Here is a 21,791-nt window from a genome sequence, read left to right on the forward strand (position 1 = left end):
AGTGTTTATATGAATCAAGTTGGACTCAAATAAATTCTGAAAGTGTTTTTACTATCTATCTATCTATCTATCTATCTATCTGACAGATTAATATCAGTTGGATTTTTCTAAATCAAGGGAACCTGCATGATTTGCAAAAATACTTTAACAAGAATGACTTTAAATATACATGTTTTTACTACTTGTCGAAATGTATAAATAATTCCTACAGACTACAGTAACGTGCTGTGTAGTTTTTTTTATATTCTGAAGTGCATACATTGTGCATACATTACAATACAATAATGATGTGCATAATAAGACGAATAAGTACCTTTATAAAAAAGAATAGTGTAGTAATGTTTACAGTGCACTGTAAAATAACGTGTATGATGAAACAGTATGAATAATGAAGTTAGTACAGAGTGTACACTATGATGTACTGTATATACCTTCATATTGGAATATAATAAATAATGATATGTGGAATTGAGTTTCATTTGATTTAACCTTTCATCTGTTTCTTTCCCCAGTTATGGATTTTTAACTCAAGCCAGGATCTGTCTCACAATCAAGATTTTTACATAATATCCTAAGACATCAAAGACGTTTTGCTGAGCCCAAACTCACAGAAACACTTACACAAAGCCATTTTCTGGACAAGAGAATTCCGAAGCGTTGCTTTTACTTCATTTCTCCTGCAGCGTCGAAATTCCAACATCCTAAAGTGAGCTCTTGATATATCTAGGAAGAAAAAGCAGTCCTAACATTATTTTCTGACTACACATCCTGAAATGCACTGAAATCAAATTGACAGTTGTTGTGTGTCAGTTACTGCTAAAGAGGATCGTCGCTGAGCTGCGCGACAACATTCTTACTGATCTGTGATTAAAGAGAGTCTTCAAGAGACTTGTGTGTCCTAGAAGAAGCTGTACACAACAACACAGCTCGTAACAGGGGGGATGAAAGAAAGGAAAAACAAGTCGAATTCTTTACAAGTCAACACAATTTGTATAATATAACCACTACAGTAATTGTTGTGCTCATAGTATTGCAGCTAATCCATTATTGTAAGCGATCCAGAGCTCACTTGTATCTTTGTACTCTTCCCCCCCTGCCGCTTGCTCATATTTTCAACTGTCACTCTTCAGTCTCTCTTCCTTTTCTCCCCATAATCCCTCAGCACTATTTCCTTTCTGTATGCTCCACACTCTCCTCAGTCTGTTCACCTCATCCATAAATTCATCCATTAGCCTTGTCCCCATTGCTCTTATCCTTTCTTAGACATCTTTGCTGTTCAGTTTTGTTTTTATACACAGAAAAAAAAACATAATCCCCTTTTTCATACTTCCAGCGTGTGTTTTTCTGCTCCACACCATCCACACTGGCGGGCACCATTCCGCCCAAAGGAGAGGAGGACTTTCTGGCGCTGGCCGCCTCCCGGCTCAGCCGCCGCAAGCGCGTCATCGGGGCAGCAGTGGGTGTGGCCATGGTGCTTATTCTCTTGATCGCCATACCCCTGCTGGTCCACAGCACCAAAGGGGGTGGGGCTGGAAGTGCAGGAAGTCATTACGAAATGCTTGGCAGTTGTCGCATGGTCTGTGACCCCTACACCCCATCGCAACACAGCCAGGAATTGACATCAGTCTCACCGCGGCCTCCTGAGATCACAAGCCGAAGAGGAAAGTCTGGATACAGAGGGCCTCCGGGACCACCAGGTCCACAAGGACCCCCGGGAGAGCCAGGAAAGCCTGGTCCACAGGGACCTCCAGGACCTGGCCCTAATGGTTATGTGCCGTCCGTCTACACACCGAAGATTGCATTCTATGCAGGCCTGCGGAAGCAGCACGAAGGCAGTGAAGTGCTCAAGTTTGATGACGTGGTCACCAATGTGGGCAACTACTATGAACCCACTACGGGCAAGTTCACTTGTCCCCTCCCTGGCATCTACTACTTCACCTACCACGTTCTCATGAGAGGAGGAGACGGAACCAGCATGTGGGCAGACCTCAAGAAAAATGGACAGGTGAGATTATTTAACATTTGAATGAATTATGGATGATCGTTGGTGTTGGTGGTGTTGTTAGCAAATCTAATTATGTGTTGTATTTTAAAAATGGTGAAAAGAGGGGGTCATTACAAGCATTCAGCAGTCTAAGGCTTCCATATTTTGCCTTCCTGTCTCTACTGCAGGTACTGGACATACAGTAATTACTTGTGACATTTTATTACAGAGTGTGATGGGGAGTAGAATGAGAACAAAGTCTGCAAATTTTCTTTTGTCATGTGTATTTCTAGCAACTCTGCAACCATGGCTAGGTTGTAATCTATTGTATAAGAAATTTACACACCTTTTTTTCCTTGTCTTGATATATTTCATGTGTAATGCTTTTGTTTCAAACACATTACGTACATTCCAGGATGTTTGATTTTTCAAAGCTGGGACCAAATGGTTATGTACCATTCTTTACACCTGGCGTTTTCATATTTCCTGTTTTTTCCTTTGTATTCTATTCATATCAGGACTATCTCACTTTATAAGAACATGTCATAGTGTTAACTGGTTATGACTGCTGAATCGGTGCCTATAAACAGATTTATAAAGCTGTTTAAATTCTTCTTTTGCATGAAACCGCTCTAGAAACAACATAGAAAGTTGGTGGTCAAATCTAACAAGTTGATTCGCAAATTAGAAGATAAATATCTAACATGTTTAAACACACATTTTAAGTGCAGGTGTAAAAGCATGTGGTTATAATTTCATCAGGACACAATCCAGGTGTAAGAGAAACGAAATGCCAAGATTAATAACCAGGATAATCTTAACATATGGACTATTCGCTTAACTGAACCAAGATTGCAGTTTTATGTGCAACTTAAATAATAATTTGTAATTTTAGTAATTAAATAAAAGTTGACCTGCATCTTTACTTTTCTATTATTAGACTTTATGTCTACTATTAATGTTAACAGCAGATTATGTGTATCCTAGAATGGTGCCATGTATCAGCTGAGTGTTGAGTGGATTTGAGAAATTAGTGTTTTTCCTTTAAGTGCATCGACCTTTAAAGTAAAGAAGTAAAAATAAAGAAGTGTCAGGGAATGCTGGAAGGTGTCTAGCTAGTGTACTGGATAAACATAATCTATCTACAACATATGTCCAAAGTATGTGGTCACCTAACCATTACACCATACTGTATGTTGGCATTTATGAACATTTTCCACAAAGTGAAAGTGAAAGCACACAATTGTATCAAATTCTTAATTAAGGCTTTCCTTCACTATGACTATAGGGCCCAGAAAATGCTCTTGTTAGGTTTCTTACCCAACATCTGCGCCTGAACTCACGGAAAAAATCATTCCAAGATCTAGTGGAAAGTCTTACCAGAAGAGTGGAAGATATTAAAGCAACAAAGAGGGGATTAACTTTGGAATAGACGATTCAACAAATTCATTTGTGTATGATGAGAAAAACATTTTTCGGCCATACAGTGTATTTTAGAGCTGGGTATGATAAAATATTGATATTGTCACAATACACTGAGCTATTACTTGATATACAACACTAATTAAGCTAGAATTCACCAGCATTAATTTAGCTAATTTAATGTCAAATGTTTGTGCCAAATATATATACGCTTTTGATCAAAAGTTTGGACACACCTTTTAATTCCATGGAGTAATATGCAGTAATCCTCCTTGAACAGTTCATATTTCAAATACATTCATACTTTATATGAGATGTGTCTGCCACTTGAAATTGAAAAAAATAGTTATGGAATAAAATAAGACATAGAATATAGAGAAGCGCTCTAATCTGAAGTGCAGGTTAATTGTTTAATTTTTGAGGCTGGCACCTCTAAATGAACTTCTCCTCTGCAGCACAACTAAGTTTTGGTCTTGTTTTTTTTCTGGTATGGTCTTCATGAGAGACAGTGTCATCATTGTGCTGGATGGGTTTTGCAAATGCACTTGACAATACTGTTCTTGCAAGAACTGTTTCAGAACAGCTGACCTTAGTGTCTTAAAATTACAACTGATTGTTGTTGTTATTGTTGTTACTTAATAAACCAATTGCCATATGTGTACTTTCAAAGTTGTAAAAAAAAAAAAAATCCAATATTGTTCTAGAATGTAGAAAATAAATCACAAATGAAAAACATGGATGTAGAAGTAGAATCCAAACTTTTGAACTTGTGAACTCCCTGGTGTTCTTCGAACTCATAAAACCATGCCAGTAAATGGATTGCCTTTGCTAAAATACCCCTAGATGTGAATGGATGCGTGTTTGTGCGTGCGTGATGCCCTGTACCAAACTAGTGCTCCACCCAGGGTGCCCACTGTGATCCTGTTGTAGATAAAGTAGCTATTAAAAATCAATAAATGAGGGTATATGAATTATCTATATACGTATATATTCAATTTAAGTGTCAAAAAAGACATCAATTTTCAGTTTCAGTGGTCCTTGTTGCAGGAGACTGAAAAAATGTTTAAATGTTATTTAAATGTGCTACACGTTTCCTGTAATAATTCCTGCAATACTTTCTGTAATAATTAGGCTTTTAACCAAGGTACGGAGATATTCCACAGGTGTACAATACCAACCAAAGTCCATCTGTTGCTTGTTTTCAAACAACCCACTACGGAATTTAGTGTATCAGAGTATAGCAGTTAATTCACACTGTCACTCGCTCAAGCACATTATACAAAGCTACAGTAATTGTAATTGGACACCTGATAAAATAGTCAATGAGCGTGACTGGAAAGTAGGTCTGTATAACAAATTATACCTACTCAGTATAGTCTATAATTTTTTATTACAGACTGATTATTGCTGTTGATATCAAGCTTGATGAAAATTTTGTCAATAAAATAAATCTGTAAATCTGAACAGTTTTAAGTCTTCAAACACTTACAGTTACATTTTAGGAATGTCTAATTAACAAACATATTTTAATTAACAAACATATTCTCTATTCTCTCTATCACCTTTAAGGAGGTGTAGGAGGCATAAGCAGATATGACTGTCAAGGTGTGGACAAGCCAGTTTGCACGGCAAGGAAATAAATAATGAATGTAAAATTGACAGCATATTCATTCAGTTGTCTAGTCCCCTGACACTAATTAAAGAGGAAAGGCAAGACATGGACCGAAGCAATTTTTTTTTTTATAAATCTACGATGGATTTCAAGAGATTATACAACCTGTAAAATCAGTAGTTAATGAAGTCACCCCCAGTTCCATTTGTTAAAAATACCTTACTGTTAGCCATGCTGACCGGATGTGAGAGTGCATTGAGTGAGGTGCTCAGCGTGAAGGCACTTTAAACAGGTCCTGTGGCCACCCTGCACAGTTTAGTATTGTCATGCACATCCAGTCTTTCTATTAAATCATTCATAACCCTTAGATTGGATCCTCTGCCCACCACCCCTGCCCCCTCTTCTGTATTTCATTGATTGCCCATTAATTATCTTTTCACTCAATTCAATTATTTAACCATCTTCGTCTTTCTCAAACCCATCAGGTGGCTTTACTTCACCAGGCTTGATGGCCTTTGTGTCCTCATGACAGAGAGATGTATATGTGTGTGTGAGTGCGTTAATGGCATTGGTTTCACATTGGCTAATGTAATGTGGAAAAGAAAATCCTTTTGCAACAACAACAACAAAAAAAAAACGGACAGCAAAACACCTCAGGCTGTATCACGGAAGTAAATAGTAAATGAGCAAATAGTGCAGAATTTAAATTTGAAAGCTCTCTCTGAATGTAGATATTTCCAGCCCCACACTGTGAGCGAATAATATTAAAAACTCAAGTAGATGATTTTGACAGATGCTGTGAGAATTGAATTCCCAGAGGTGTCAGCTCAAAGGAGGCACCAAACTTCAGGGATTACACGCATTACCTTAATTTATAAAAGGTTACATTTCTATATGAACACAATGATCCTACCTTAAGAGTGTCGCTATACAGTACCAGTGCTAACGCTTGACATAAACCATGGCATAATTCTACAATTTATGAAATATTTTTACAACACTTTGGCTAACAAGAAAGAGTTTTGCGTACAATGGCGATGTTCAGCGTTTGCTTCAGTTCATGGAAAACGTGTTGTATCGGAACAGATGAGAATGAGAACAATATGGCTGCACAGTAGGTGTCCTCAGGACCGCAGTGTAAGAATAAATTAGGAAACAAACCGAGGAATAGAAGCATTTATGTTAACGGAAGCTATGATGGAAAGAGAAGGCAGAAGAAGAAGAAGAAGAAGAAAAAGAGAGAAAGCCAGTTTGACAGAAAGAGCAAGATAGATAGCTCAATTGAGACTTGTAGACAGTGGACTGAGAGAAGGGGCAGAGACAGATAGAGAAGCAGTCATGTCATGACTAGACAGATTAACAAGGAGTCTGGGAAAATAAAAAGCGAACAAGACAAACCTAGCCCACAACTAGACGTTGGAGTTTGTTTACAAATTATGAATGTCAATGGACATCGGGGAGTTAATTAAAGCGGGGAGTCTCTGATGGCTCCTCCTGGGTGTATTCCGCCCACTGCTTCACCTGGTTTGGAGTTGCAGTGTGCATCTGGAGGAGCTGTCTGCGTCTTAGCCATGATGGACAGTGAAAGCTGTTCTCAGAGGGACTCGGCCGTGTGGCTGAGATAGTTTGCTCGAAGTCGGACCCTAGCCATGGGAGGCTAAAGGCTCCCAGGGGTGTGCCGGTGCTTTGACAAAGGTATGCGTCTGCCAAAGACTGCTAATCCGTTGCTTTAAGTAAATCTTACTAGCATTTCAGCTCCTTCAAATGACCTTTCAGGCCATAATTCCCCGCTAGGGTTTTATCAGCCTATCTATGAGTTACAGTTCAAGACTAAAATCAGTGTATTGGTCACAAAGTGTAAATACTATTAATGAACCAGGATGGAAACGTCACCAGCAAGCATGCGCTAGAAATAGATTGAGCTATGTGGAATTATAATTGCACGCTGAGGTTACCACCTCATTCGGATTCAGTTTGGCGCTACAGTATGATGGAAGAAGCAGTTATGTTGGCGGTCACATGCTGAAAAATATTTCCTGCTCATTTGTTTGCTGTATCTCAACACCTGCTGCAGCTGAAGTGAATTAATTAACACATATTAGGGGAACATGGATAGTTAGTGCCTCTCACTTCAGAGCTGCCTCTTTCGCTTGTCCGTGTGTACGGCTACCTAATCAAATAAATATGATTTTTTTCCCCCCTCCAGTCAGATTCACTTGTGCATTTTCTCTTTTTCCTCTCATATCTGGTGAGGACAATTTTAACATCTGTGGTTATTCTCTTGCAGGGGTTACATAACCACTATTTAAAGTCTGTTCTCTGATGATGGAGTAACAGCAGATGAAAGATGTGAAAACATGAAAAGATTTGTTCAGTGGCGATGACAGCACAAGCGTTAGAGGTGGCATCTTTATTGTTCTGCCATGGTCAGAATAATGAGCTGCCCCCCCCCCCCCCCCCCCCCCCCCCCAGCATCTCTTTCTTAATGCTAATGTGGATTTGATTCACAATACAGCAGCGGGATTATATGTCATCTCTGGCTAAACGGGAACGTTTTTTCATCCTCATCATTAACTTCGCCAGTGCTGTTAATCTTTAATTCATAGTCCCCTGGCTCAGCGATGTATTTCAGAATCCAGGGAATAAAGTAGACTAATGCACATTTTATCCTCTTTCATTTAACCATTCGTTTTTTTTTCTTCCACTGCCGTACAATCCTTTAATAGACCACCGAAAGGTCAAGCTTTCTTGCACTCTAGTGTAATAAATGCCATCGCCTGTCTGTTAATGACTGTAATAAATGTCTCCTCAAGCCGCATCATAGACACGATACAGTTGAGGCATAATGAGTGGCTGTGGTAAGTTGACATTCTGTAACGACCAAATATATTCAACCGGAATCACACTAATGAATGAAGGACTGATAATGATCTAGGAGTTTTCTATCACTCCATCTGATTATACTCATGCACAATTTGTAACACTGACCATAGAGTGATTTAGCGTATAAGTAGTCATAATGTCTTACGGATGGTATATTCTTGATCCATAAATATAAAGCATCCGGCCAATTAAACCATAATTCTATGAACAACTCAAGTGATTGCTTGTCTCGCTTTAATCTTGTACACCCCGTGGGGAGACCGCAAAGCTATTCAATAAATGTTCCATTTCTAACGCTTTGGTTTCGCTTCTCCCTCCGCTGCCATGCGCGTGGTCCCTTAGGTAAGTTTAAGAGCTAGTTTTCCATTGTCTCCGTTCTAAGAGGCCTGTATATCACACGGAATGAATCCTGTCAGTTTTATTACCACTGAAGCAGAGCAGCAACTGATAAAAACAAGACTTCATATACCCTCACATCTCTTTGGTCTTACAAAATAGCCTCGCTTGATCAGTCTGTTATCCCTACCCCCTCCTGGTCTTTACCCCTCTCTCTTTCTCTCTCTCTCTCTCTCTCTCTGTCTCTTCTCGCCTTGTCTGTTGTCTGCTTCTTGCTTCACATCTCTGCTTGTGTGTAAAATGCCAATGCAGCTGCGCCCCTCTTTCTCACCCTTCCTCCTCTCCTCTCCTTTCCCTCCCTCCTTCTCTCCCTTTCGTTTAATAGTGCCCCTGTAATGAAAGGCGCTGGCAGAACAAGCCCCCGGCAGGCCCGAGGGTCCTTGCTCACAGCCAGAGCCGAGATCAAGTCAGTGTGGTGTTTCACAAGCAGCTCGCTCCCGTGTCAATATCCATCTCCGCTCCAGTCCACAGTAATCCCGAAACATCTCTCGCTCACTCACACCCCCCTCATCTCTCCACCACCCAAGATTTCGCTCATGTCTGATAAATGCCGGAACACACAGGATGAGCAAAAGTCTGTTTTGCCCTGAGGACGGTTGATCCCGATGTCTGGTGCTAGTCAGAAGCACACGTCCCAAAAGTATGGAGCAGGAATCGATGAGAGTCCAGAAACAGGCTTAAATGGTCTGCTTTGGGTGTTGGCTAATTAAAGTGCCCACTTGCATTTTGGTATTGAGCACGGACGTATGCCTGGGGGAAAGAGGGGCCCTTTTCACCGTTCGGCAGTCTTAATGAGCGCAATGACATGCTCTTGACATCGATGAGATGAAGAAGCCAGGCCATCACTGTCAAAATCAACCCCCCTTCCTTCCACCAACACCGCCCAAACACACAACTACAGTACCAATGACACATTTTCTATATGGCGCATTTCCACTGACAGCATTTCAACCCTTCTAGCTTTTTCTTTTTTGAAGTTCTGCCAGTGTTCATATATGTTCTTGGTTAGTGATTTGCCGACAATCTGTTTTTCCTTTCTATTTAAATGACATTGTTTTTGTTCTATTAAACAAAAATAATAATAACTCAACTGATATTACTGTAAAGCTGCTTTGAGACAATGATTATTGGTAAAAGCGCTATATATTGTAAATAATGAATTGAAATGTACTGATTTGGATTTTAAAAAACAGAAGAAAAAAAAAGCTGTATTCGGCGATACGTAACTTACAGGCAACACACTCTAGTCAATTTACAAATTATTGACTGAGCTGTTTTGCAGCCAGAGGTTGTAGCACAGTGCTAATAGAGTGTGTCTATTACTTTATTACTGCGAGAATGAAGTTAGCCAAGTAACTAACTTTCAAGGCAAGTTTTTTTTTCTGAAGCAAACGGAAAGCTGTTTGGCTAATGCCCATGTTAGTTTGGTGTTTTAGGCAGTTTTAAGCATGCATTTCCTACAACTACTGGGTCTGTCTGATCCATATATTACCTAAACTGTTTACCCTGTGGAGGATCATAGGGGTCCTAAAGAGATAGACACACACGCACTCACATTCTTACATTATGTGCAAATTAAAAACACCAATCAACTTATATCGCAATGGAATATGGGAGAAAACCCCACATAACGCTCAACCATTGAGGTGTGAGACGACCACTAAGTCGCTAACCTCTAAGACACCATGCCGTCTATATGCAGTCTAGTAATGCACAATTTTAGGGAATGTTTAGAACAATCTGAGTATTCCATGTTTTGACTTACTGTAATAATAGAAAATAAATCACAGCCAGGATCAAAAAACGGCTTTAAATATTGACTAGTTTGTTTTAAATAAACTATGAAGTAGAATATGATTTCCATGTGTAGTGCAAATGTAGGAAACTGCATATACACGTTAAAAATTAGTGCTGTTATTTTGCTTGCGAAAAGGGTAAAATGTATATAGAGATATGATAAATATGTCTGTTTGTGCTTATAAGATATATAGTAAACAGTTATTTCAATGGCTATTTCAATCCTGGTGTATATATTTTTCCAGAGTGTGCCTGTTAGGGAGGATTGTCTGCAAAGCTTGACAGGGATTGAGTGGTGACACCATAGTTAGTCACTGAGCAAAGCACTAGGAAAAAAAAATGATGGCTAGGATCTGGCAACGGATACACCAATTATTTTCGAGACTCGATAAATTACATGCAGAATTCTTCCGATTGTTATCTATCCTAGCAGTTAGGAACCGAATAGATATGATTAAATGGTTAGAAAATCGCTCATAGCCATTAATCCTACTGTAGTGAGTAAAGAATATAACATGGGTGTGTCTACTGGATCTTTTTAAACATCTCTGTGTGGAATATTATTAAATATTTTCCCCCAGAGTCAGACAGATCGGATCACACCATGCCAAACGAAGATGAAGTTTTCTGATTGTTTCACAGATTTCTGAGCCCTGTAAACTGCCGAGTCAGGTCAAGTTTATATGTCTGTGTGTGTCTACATGACTAAGCCCAATTTAAAATGTTAACAAACAATAGATCCACTCCTGCGAGTCGATACAGCAGATCCTTGGTGCTGAATTTAAATAAGTCCGTGCATGTGGCGTGCAGTCTCTGAAAGATGGGCACAGGATGTGTTTTTCAATCCAACAGGTCGATACTGGAAAGAGATACAGTGTGTGTTTACACACCTCTGTAGTAAAGCCTTATTCTACAGGTTGGGCCATACGGGCAGCGGCTTTACAGGAGATCGATACGAGAGAGTGTGGAACTAGCCTCAATCCATTTAGTTTCGCCGGCCTTGCTGTCAGGCAGCACACAAAACCGCACAGGAGGAGAAAACCTGGAACACAATTAAAAAGCCAATGTATAGGAAAATGTAAAAGAGTCAAGTTTAGATATGATTTACGAACACTGTGAGCATTCTTCTGAAACCTGAACGTTGGTGTTTTATGTATAGTACAGTATATACTGTATTTAAACAATTTAAAAGCACTCACTTGACAATAATAAGTAGTTGTCAAGGATAATCTCCTTTGAACAGTTAATGTTGAGATGTGTCTGCTACTTATGCTCTGTAAGGCCTTCATAACTGCTCAAATCTGAGCTGCTGTAAATTGATGATTTTTGAGGCTGGTAACTCTAAATGAACTTCTCCTCAGCAGCAGACATAAATATAGTCTTGCTTTCCTGGGAAGGTCTTCTTGAGATCCAGTTTCATCATTGTGCTTGATGGGTTTTGCAAATGCATTGACAATACTGTTCTTGCAAGAATTATTCCAGAACAGTTGACCTTCATGTCTTACAATAACAACGACTGTTGTTCTTGTTGCTTCCTAATTACCCAATTCTATATGTATTATTTCCTGGTTTTCAAATCTCTAATATTTTTTTAGACAAAAACACTGACTGAGAAGGTGTGTGCAAACTTTTGACTGGTACTGTATATATAAACTTATAAACACATATAAACTTATAAACACTTTGTTATAATAATAATAATAATAATAATTTAAAATAAAATATATAAATTTATTTTTTATTTATTGTAATTATCCAAAAAATTATCCAAAATTGTTTTAAAATATTTTTTCTAAATATAAAAATAATGAACAACCACTGAAATAAATAACCAAAAAAATTACATATCAAAGAAATCATTGCAGAATAATAGCTCCAGGTTTCTGCTTCAATTCTGAGCTCAGATTATTGTCTGTGTGGGTTTTTATTTGTTCTCAACCACTGCCATAACATGTTGTTGTGTGGAACATACTAAATTGCCCCTAGGTGTAAATAAGTAAGAAAAAGTCTAAATTTATCCCTGAGATAAGCTCACTTAGCTCACTAGCTCCCAAGCTTACTTCTAGTGTTCCTGGGATAGGCTTCAGATCCACCAAGACACTGGCCAGGAAAATGTTGTTAATGAAGAGGAATGAATGAAAAGTTAGATATCCAGTGCATCTTGGAAAAATAGAATATAATGAAAAAAAAAATATTTTTTGTAATTTAATTTAAGAAGTGAAAATTACATTCTAGATTCATTACATGTAAAGTGAAATGCTTTAAGCCTCTTATAAGACTATAGCTCATAAAAATATGAAAAAAAAAACAAAAAAAAAATCCATCATTTTAAGTTTGAGCAAATTACTATTTATATAGTATAAATATCATATATCTCCTTGTCTTGACTGAAAGGGAGAAGTCTGGTAGGAAAAAATGCAGAAGTTACATGACTGCAGCCTTAAGAAGATTGTCAAGCAAAGCTTATTCAAGAACTTCAAAAGTGTTTTGAAAGTTTCACAAGGAATTAAATGAGGATTGAGTCAGTATGTAAAGAGCTACCACACATAGACATCTTTAAGAAATAGGCTAACTTTCATTCTCAATGTAAAACCACTGAACAAGAGACCTCTTTTTAGATGAAACCAAGAGTCCTAGAGTCAAGGGGAAGAGTAGAGAGAGGGGCACAGAATTCAAGTTGCTTGACATTCAGTGTGAAGTTTCCAAAGGCAGTAGTGATTTGGGGTAGGATTTCATTTGTTGGTGATGGTCCATTGTGTTTTATTAAGTTTTATTTAGTAAGGTCAACGCAGTCAACTACCAGAGATTTTAGAGCACTTTATGCTTCATTTTTCTTGAGAACCTTTATAGAGATGCTGATTTCCTATGACCACACGACTTAGTACCTGGCCACAGTGCCAAAACTACCACTGCCTAGTTCGCTGACCATGATATTATTGTGCTTGATTGGCCAGCCAACTCCCCTGACCAGAATCCCATAGAGAACCTATGAAGTATGGTGAAGAGAAAGATGAGAAACACCCAACACAACAATAGAGTTGAGCTGAAGGCAGCTATCAAAGCAACCAGGTCTTCAATTTTGCCTCAGCAGATGCAATTGATGCAGTAATTTGTGCTAAAGGAGCCCTGGCCAATTTTTGAGTGTATAGAAGAACATAGTTTTTCAGGATTTCTGAAATGAAAATACTTTTTTGATTGTTTTTAGTAAATAGACTTTATAAACCCTGAGATTTGTTTTTCATGAGTTGTGAACTGTAATGGTCGAAAAAAAATCGCTTGACAAATTTTACTTTACATGTAATGAATATATGAACGTTTCACTTTTTAAATTGAATTGCTCAAGAAAATTACCTTTTTCATAAAATTTAAATTTTTCAAGTTGCACTATAAGTGGCTGGTTTATTGTGAAGGATTTACACATCTAGAGTATGTCAAATATTTGACCTTTTAACTTTTTTGTTCTTTCATCCTAAAACTGTTGCCGCAAAGTTGGAACAACATAATTATATAGGATGTGTGCTGAGGCACTTTTAAGAGTTTCACAATTCCAGCATGAACAATGAAGCAGAAAGTAAGCTCCATGAAAACATGGTGTTTTAAGGTTGGAGTGGAAGAACTTGAGTGGCCTGAACAGATCCCTCAATCCTACTGAACACCTTCGAGATGAAGTGGAACTCCCACCAGGCTACTGGAACTTCTTGCCCATTCATCAGTGTCAGACCTCACTAATGCTTTTGTGGCTGAATGGGCCAATCCCCACAAACACAAAGTTATAGAATCTAATCATAAGAAAGCCTTGCCAGCAACATGAAGATTATTTTAAGAGTGAAGGGGGACTGAATCTGGAATGAGATGTTTAACAAGCCCGTATACGTAGGTGATGGTTAGGTGTCGACAGACCTTTGGCCATATACTGCGATAAGGATTTCTTGATAACAGCAAGTGTTCAAGTGGTTCATTAACTGCTATTATTATACAATTACTATTATTATTTAGTATTAAAAATAATCTTAAATAACTTAGAAAAAAATAAGTAGTTTGTGGGTATGTTACGCTGGTCTGTCTGGTCATTCGGTTGGCCCTGGTACTGTAAGTGTGTTTAGGGACGATAACAGAGTGAAGTGTGAGTGTCTCTATGTCCTTCCTCTGACCGTGCCTCTATCCTTCTCTGTGTGACAGGTGAGGGCCAGCGCCATTGCCCAGGATGCAGACCAGAATTATGACTACGCCTCTAACAGCGTGATCCTGCATTTGGACGTAGGGGATGAGGTGTGCGTGCAGCTAGATGGGGGGAAGGTCCATGGGGGAAATACCAACAAATACAGCACCTTTTCTGGGTTTCTCATCTACCCTGACTGACTATCCATCAGCCCTGCTGCTCCTTCACCTCACAATGCTGCTCAACACAAACACACACACACTAAACAGACCAGAAAGGAGGGACATGCACATTGGTTGATGCTCGGCGCAGAAGGGCTTCACTGACATGATATCATGAGCAAAGTGTTGCTTTCATTAAGCAGGTTTTTTTCTGACATGTTGTTTGTATGTTTATGCAAATGATGGTAATATGCTCTACTTATATGAATGCAAATTTCCAAAAAAAAAAAAATGTATAATAGATATTGCATATAGAACTATATCTACTGGAGTGTTATCCTCCCTCAGCATTAGATGTACACGTGTTGATGTTATTCAAGCCGCGTCATTTTTGCGTGTCCCACTTCAGTATTCAGTTTCCTTCACACTGTTCTGATGATGCGTTTGGAAGAAGCTGTTATACACACTCACGTCCGAGGCTTGGTGAGAAAGATTTCCATGGTCTTGTTTTCGCTAACAAGAGGACTGATTGGTTAGTGTGGCACAACGGGAATTCAATACAGTGACATATGTATGCGTGCACACACCACCAGTGTGGGCCTGTGATTAATCTAAGTTCCCTGGTTCAATTAATTTGACTTAAAAGTGACCGTTTGGGCTGTCAGTGTGGAATTGGAGATATGGCCTGTGTGCATGATGTGTCTGGGTTCAAACACGCAACGTCTGAGCTGTGTAAACATGGATTTTTAATGTTTCTAAACAGCCTGGCCAAGAATAAACCATTAATATACTGCTTAGGGTTATAATGTTCTATGTCAGGCTTAATAAATGATAAAATTTGACCAAAAATAGCATAATCGTAAGATTCTGTCTAAGAAGTGTTTTTTATTTTTTATAAAATGAGTTAATCTTAAATTAACTGAAATGGTTTCATTACTGAAAGTACCTTTTTACGCTTCAGTAAGCTTTTGTCATGTGACATTCGAAAAAGGTAATGACCCCCAAATCATTAAACTAATAACATCTGAAAGAACTAAAAAAAAACTAAACGCCAACATTAGCACAGAGTGGTAATTTTTTTTTTATTCCAATTTTGACCTTTTTTGACCTAAATTGTGCCCACACAAAAATGTATTCACACCAATAATTACTATTAATGTATTTGTGACTTCTCCGATTATTTGGATTTTTGTGCATTCGAAAAAAAAAGTCATGGCCAAATAAAAATTAGTTAGTTAAATTATTTGTCGAAATAAGGGCAGTCCTGACTGCATGAGTGTGTGTGTGTGATTGTGTGTGACAGTATGTTTCATTTGTAATAAAAATGATGATAAAGGTTCTTCTTATTAAAAATGTTCCTGTAAATTTGCCAAATCTTGTAATTTGACGTGACAGAGCAAAAAAAAGTGGATTCTGGATGTCTTATAGTAATTCTGTCCACAGTTGGATTTGGCAAGTTGAGCCACGTGCAAATATAAACAAATGCAATTACACATCAATACATCCATAAATCAAGCTCTATTTCTTCTCATAAAATAACTCTATAATAAAGAATGTGTAAATAGCGCTGACTCTTTTCTTCCATTTGTACTGAAATCTGTATGTTAAAGAAAAACAAATCTGATTGGTCAAAAGGTGGGGATTAAGGTTTTTTTTATTATTATTATTTTGTTATAACTGACTGTACTGCAAATCACAGGTTTATGTTATTGCACTTATGATGAAATGTTATCACTTGTATAGTAAAAAGTCAGAGTTTTTCATTATGGCTGTTTCTAGCTTTAATAAGTATTTTTTGTGTTTTATATATTAATTATAATTATAAACTGTTATTTACAGGTAACAGAAACTCAATTAACCATTCTGACACACGTCCACACCCCATCCTTGATAATTTTCCTTGAGCAGGAAGGGACACAAATCCCTCTTAGGGTTTCATTCATTTTGTAACCTAAATATACACATTTATGTTAATACTAAAAAATGAATTAGTTTAGTCATCGTGACCTTATAAGGAAAATCATTTCTAATGTTTTTTTTTTTTTTTTCTTCAAATTAGACTCCCTAAAAAATAGCAGACAACGGTGGAAACTTTGCCACTACCTGTGACAGTGTTAAAAAGAAAGGAGAAATCTTTAATTAAGAGCGAGCGGTAATGACATTCTGAACTTGCAGCCTGTGGGGGATCGCAGTGTGTGTGTGTGTGTGTGTGTGTGTGTGGAGCCAGCCTCCCCGCTCTCTCCTCCTAGACTCCAGTTGAAAGTTAATTGGACCGGGAGAGGTCTAAGACGGTCTGTGCCGAGGCCCATTAGCGATTCCCCTGTCGAATGCAGAGCCACGAGGATCACAGACTCACAAATAGGAGGATTAAAATAATCAATACACTTCACTTACCTCCAATGCCTTCACACACGCGTACGGCTGCCCAAAGCTGCATGCAGACACACACACCCCCGCCCAACTGAATTCAGTAATTAGTAGAGGATCTATTCACCATTGGTATGATACCTGGTGCCTTACCTTCACCCACACAAATAGCATTAGCCGTGCTATCTAATGAGAGGGCATAGTTTTGACTGGTTGTGTGGAGATGAGGAAAAGGTCAGCGAGCTGTTGAGGGGCTGCTCTTGCCACACGATGCATCACACGATCTAGAGATGATATTTCAGTTGTGGCATACACCCAAACAAACAGTCACTATAATCTTAATTTTCTAACCTTATTTTTATTTTGTTTTTTGTTTGTTTTTTTACTGAAAAATTAAATCTTCAAAAATAATTAAAAGGTTTATAATTGTAATTGTGAGATGCTTACATAAAAAAAACAAGGCTACTGGTGCATTCCTTAAAGAACAGGATAATTAAACTCAGCAGAATATTAACTCTTAGTATTACAGATTATTAGTCAGAAAAGTAACAAAATTAGAAAAAAAAAATTTAAGCGATCTTAAAACCTTAATCTTAAAAAGCTCTCAAAACTCCAAGCAGCAAGTAAAATCAGATTTCCACAGTATGATGGCATAGTAACCATTGAAATCTATTACTATTACTATTGCTGCAATAATCTCCATAAAATCATGATTGAAACAGATTGTATGGTCCATGTTAGATATGACAATGGAACCTTAATGATGATTAAGACCTACATCCTGTATGTATATAGAGATTTTTGGCCTGCACCAAGCAGCGAAATCATTAAAATTATTTAAACGGGGTTAAGAACTGGGTAGTAGTGGATAGCATGGGCACCTTGCACCTTAAATGTTATTCTTGCCTCTGCTTTGTGTGCATGGTGCATAAATCTTTACATGCGTACACAAACCAGCCCTTTCATACCTACACCTATTTACTGCTCATTACCGTAAACATCCAATCATATCCAATGCCAATCACTTGTCAGCAACTCAATGCATTTATACTGTACATGCAGACATGGTCGAGATGATCCGCTGAAGTCCAAACTGAGCATCAGATTGAGAAAGAAAGGTGATTTATGTCACTTTGAACATGGCATGGTTGGTACCGCCAGACAGGCTGGTCTGAGTACTGAGTACTGAGTACTATATTTCCAAAACTGCTGATCTACTGGGATTTTAACACACAGGCATCTACAGAGAATGGTCTGAAAAAGCGAAAATACCCAGTGGGTGGCACTTCTTTTGGCAATAATGCCTCGTTGGTGCCAGGGGTTGGAGATTCATGGCCAGACTGGTTCAAGCTGATAGAAAGGCAACAATAACTCAAATAACATTTTGTTACAATTGAGGTATGTGGGAGAGGCTTGAAGCAATGGGCTTAAAGGGCTTTGGGACTTGAATCAGATGGACTACAGCAGCGAAAAACCAAAATCAGACAATAGAAGTTGGAAAAAAATTGCCTGGTCTGATGGAATCTCGATTTTAGCTTCAACATTTGAGGATGGTTGCGTCAGAATTTGGCGTAAACAACATGAAAGCAGTGATGCTCGTGGTGGTGTAACAGTGCAGAGGGTACTTACTTTGCATATTATGGGCTGTGCATTGTTTAAAAACCACAGCTTACCTAAGTATTCATGTTGCTGACCACGTCCATTCCTTTATGACTGCAGGATAGCATGCCATTTCACAAAGCCCAAATAATCTCAGACTGATTTCTTGAACATGACAGTGAGGTCACTGTAATCACCTGGCCTCCTGTATCCAATCCAATTCAGTATCCAGACCTCAATCCAATAGAGCACATTTGGTGATGTGGTGGAATGGGAGATCTATATCATGGTTGACTTGCAGGTGACTGTTGTAGTAGCTGTCACACTCTGACACTTTAAAGGAAAAACAACTGTCTTTGGTTGCGTGGCTTTAAATGGTTCCAATAATGCCAATCTCAATCTGTGACCGATGGTGTGCAACTGATCTACAGATCTAACCCAGTATAAATCAAACACATGTACACTATATAGCCAAAGGTTTGTGGACACCTGACCTGCACAGCTCCATTAAGGCATCGTTTGCCAAGGTTGGAGTAGAAGAACCTGGGGGTCAAGCATAGAGCCCCGACCACGATCCCACTAATCATGTTTTGTATAAATTGACACACAGACTGCACCCAAGGCCTTCTGACCTCACTAATGCTCCTTTGGCTGAACAAATACGGATCCACTCCTTTATCTAGTGGAAAGCCCTCTCAGAAAAGTGTGTGTGTGATCAGGTGTCCATTAATGCCATATAATTAGTCATATAATGCACTTACGAATGAGCGACGAGCTGAAATAGCTCACACTATCACAATAATTTAGATTCAATAACAAATCTGTAGCCTTCGGTAAGGACTTACGAATAAAACCATCTGCAGCTCAACATGAGAAGGACAGACGACTTGGAAGATTTAAGCTTTGCAACCTTCATCCCCAAACTCCCATTACTATTGATGGAAATGGTGAGGCTTTTGGGTGGATGTGGACACTAAACCAGAGCAGTGGACAATAAAGATGAATGTAGTGTGTCAGAATGTTGTCCTTGTGTAAGCACAGTTTTTTTTTTCTCTTTTTACCAGCCCATTGTTGATCTTGTGTGTTGTTACTATAGAAATGATAATATATTAGAACACAAGCTGATATGGTGGGTTTAGTGGTTAGGGCTGTCTCCTCGCACCTCTAGGATTTGGGGTTCACATCACGCCTCCAGACTCGAGTACTCCAGTTTCGGCATTTCTAAATTGCCTGTAGTGTATGATTGGGTGTGTTCACCCTTGGATAGGCTCCAGGTCCCTTAAGGCCCCCACACAGGATAAGTGGTATAGACAAGGGATGGATGGACAATAATATGAACTTGGAATTCTGTTAAAAAAAACTAATCAACACCTTGTGACCAATCACAATTTAAAATTGCACAGCACGGTAATCTTAAACTTAATCCATCGAAAAAACAGTCATTTTTCCCCCTGTATCCTTGCACATTTTAAAACGGCACAAACATAAAAGATAAATAGCAGGGTATTGTTGAGAGACTACTTCATATCTGCTAGACGATGCTATTTTAAGTAAGACTGATGATAGTTTCTCTCTTAGTTTTACTCCCACTGAAGGATCATAAATGTGTTGGATCAAATTTCTTATTCATAATTTGAAGTTTGACCTTCAAACTAAATACTCATTTTAAACTCTGTATGTCTTTTCACGCAGAAAAAGAAAAAAGTTCCAGGTGGCACTGCAAACACATAACACCAGCTAAAAGTCTCTTTCCTGACGGGACAGATTTTATTTAGAGGTTACAGATTAGGAGAATTTATTTAGTACCGAGCCTTTTTTTTTTTACTTACGTAAACCTTAAATATTCTAATTTGCCTGTGTTTCCGTGTTATATTATGAATTTCTAAATCAGGACGGAACAAACCTAGATAAAAAGTAAAAACTACTGTGTTGCTAAGCATCCTAAACAAATTAACCCATGCCTTTACTATTATCACTGTTTATGTGTACTGTATTTAGCACTGCATCTAAAATATTTAATATTGTGCAATGATACATTTGCCTGTGGCTCCAACATAGATCTAAAACAGTAAACAGTGTTTAGGGAAATCTGTGCGGCACAATTTTGTCCTACAATCACCAATACAGCTTATTGCAGCTACAGCAATAACACTTAGCTTTATGATGTGGTGCATAGCTCCTGTAAGAGTTTTGCTTTCTCTTTAAATAGGTATTTTTGGTATTTCACAAACTTTTTTTTTTTCGTGAAGGTTAAAATATTTTTAGCTTGTGATTTTGGTGTTAAAACAGAACAAAGAAAAATAAATAAATTGCTCAGCTGAGAAAGAGGAATAATATTGCATATAGACCTGTTAAAGAATTCTTAAAAACCCTAATTATACGTTTTAAGTGAGAATTAATATGCTGAGATGCATTTGTAAACACAGTCAAGAACTTTCCTGAAAGGTCCATATTTTGAGATCAGTACCAAAAACACAGCAAGGCCCAAAACCCCAGAATAAATAAATATTTACCTAATTCTGTTTATGATTCAGATACATTTTCTTTCTAATTAGACAAAATAGAGTTGACTTCCCAAGGTTAAAAAACACCTTAGAAATAGCTTTGGTGACCTGATATATTGGTGCTAGCTCCATTCGATTCACAAACAATTACTGTTTTGATGATGAACTAAACAGCTGCTTGTGTCTCCGGTGCAGGTCATGATTGTAAAACCTTTATTGTTTACATGAAGATGAAAATAATTCACTGTTTTTTGGTGTTAATGCAGAACAAAGAAAAACATTTAAATGACTTAGATAAGCAAAAAGAGTATCTATCTACTATCTATGCACCTATTATAAAAATAATAAAACTATTCTTTTCGATTACCTTAAATATTACTTAACATACTTAGCAGGTTTGTCTCTACCTGCTCTGGTCTGAATCCTACTTAAACTGTTCTGATTCCTACATGCTTCTGATTACTCTTCACTGATCAACCTTCATCACCTGGGAGTTATACAGTTAAACATTGATTTTGGTTTCTAGAATTTATAACACTTATGTTATAACTGATAACGTCTTCTAATTAAAACTTTTAGACTACCTTGTCTATGACTGTGTGGATCAGAAACCTCCCTGTTCGTTTTTCAGTTTGCTCCCTAGCTTTCCTACTGCTGGCTAATGTTACTGGTGTCTGTAAAAAGGTTTTAAGACGATCAATACTGCAAAGAACACTGGAAGTAACTAGTAAAACATTTCTGTAGTCCAAATAACCTTCCATTATAGAATCAGATAAATGTGCCTGTGGCGCCATCTATCTCAGATTTTCTTCCTTTTTTTTTTTTTTTTGTAATAAAGACCACAACGGATTCGATACCGGAATGCAAAATGAACCCTCATCTTTTTAAAAGTTCCTTTCAAGTATCC

At 38.1% G+C, this 21,791-nt stretch overlaps 2 protein-coding genes across 2 annotated transcripts in view; one reads left to right on the forward strand and one right to left on the reverse strand.

The window, feature by feature from the left end:
* Nucleotides 1–21,791, reverse strand: part of birc5b (baculoviral IAP repeat containing 5b) — a 152,257-nt gene that overhangs the window by 85,481 nt on the left and 44,985 nt on the right. The window lies entirely within an intron of this gene.
* c1ql4a (complement component 1, q subcomponent-like 4) lies at nt 533–15,910 on the forward strand. The gene is made up of 3 exons (XM_053482318.1): nt 533–706; nt 1,334–2,005; nt 14,274–15,910. Exons 2-3 carry the CDS (start codon nt 1,469–1,471, stop codon nt 14,451–14,453), a joined length of 717 nt encoding a protein of 238 aa, XP_053338293.1. The 5' UTR covers nt 533–706; nt 1,334–1,468; the 3' UTR covers nt 14,454–15,910.

This window comes from Clarias gariepinus, chromosome 22, assembly GCF_024256425.1.
Source record: "Clarias gariepinus isolate MV-2021 ecotype Netherlands chromosome 22, CGAR_prim_01v2, whole genome shotgun sequence".
Classification (NCBI taxonomy): Eukaryota; Metazoa; Chordata; class Actinopteri; order Siluriformes; family Clariidae; genus Clarias; species Clarias gariepinus.

What these genes read in the sequence shown, in the direction of transcription:
- c1ql4a (XM_053482318.1), top strand. Translation starts at nt 1,469, where the DNA reads ATGGTGCTTATTCTCTTGATCGCCATACCCCTGCTGGTCCACAGCACC. An exon ending in ACCTCAAGAAAAATGGACAG is followed by an intron (nt 2,006 to 14,273) that starts GTGAGATTATTT and finishes TCTGTGTGACAG; the next exon opens with GTGAGGGCCAGCGCCATTGC.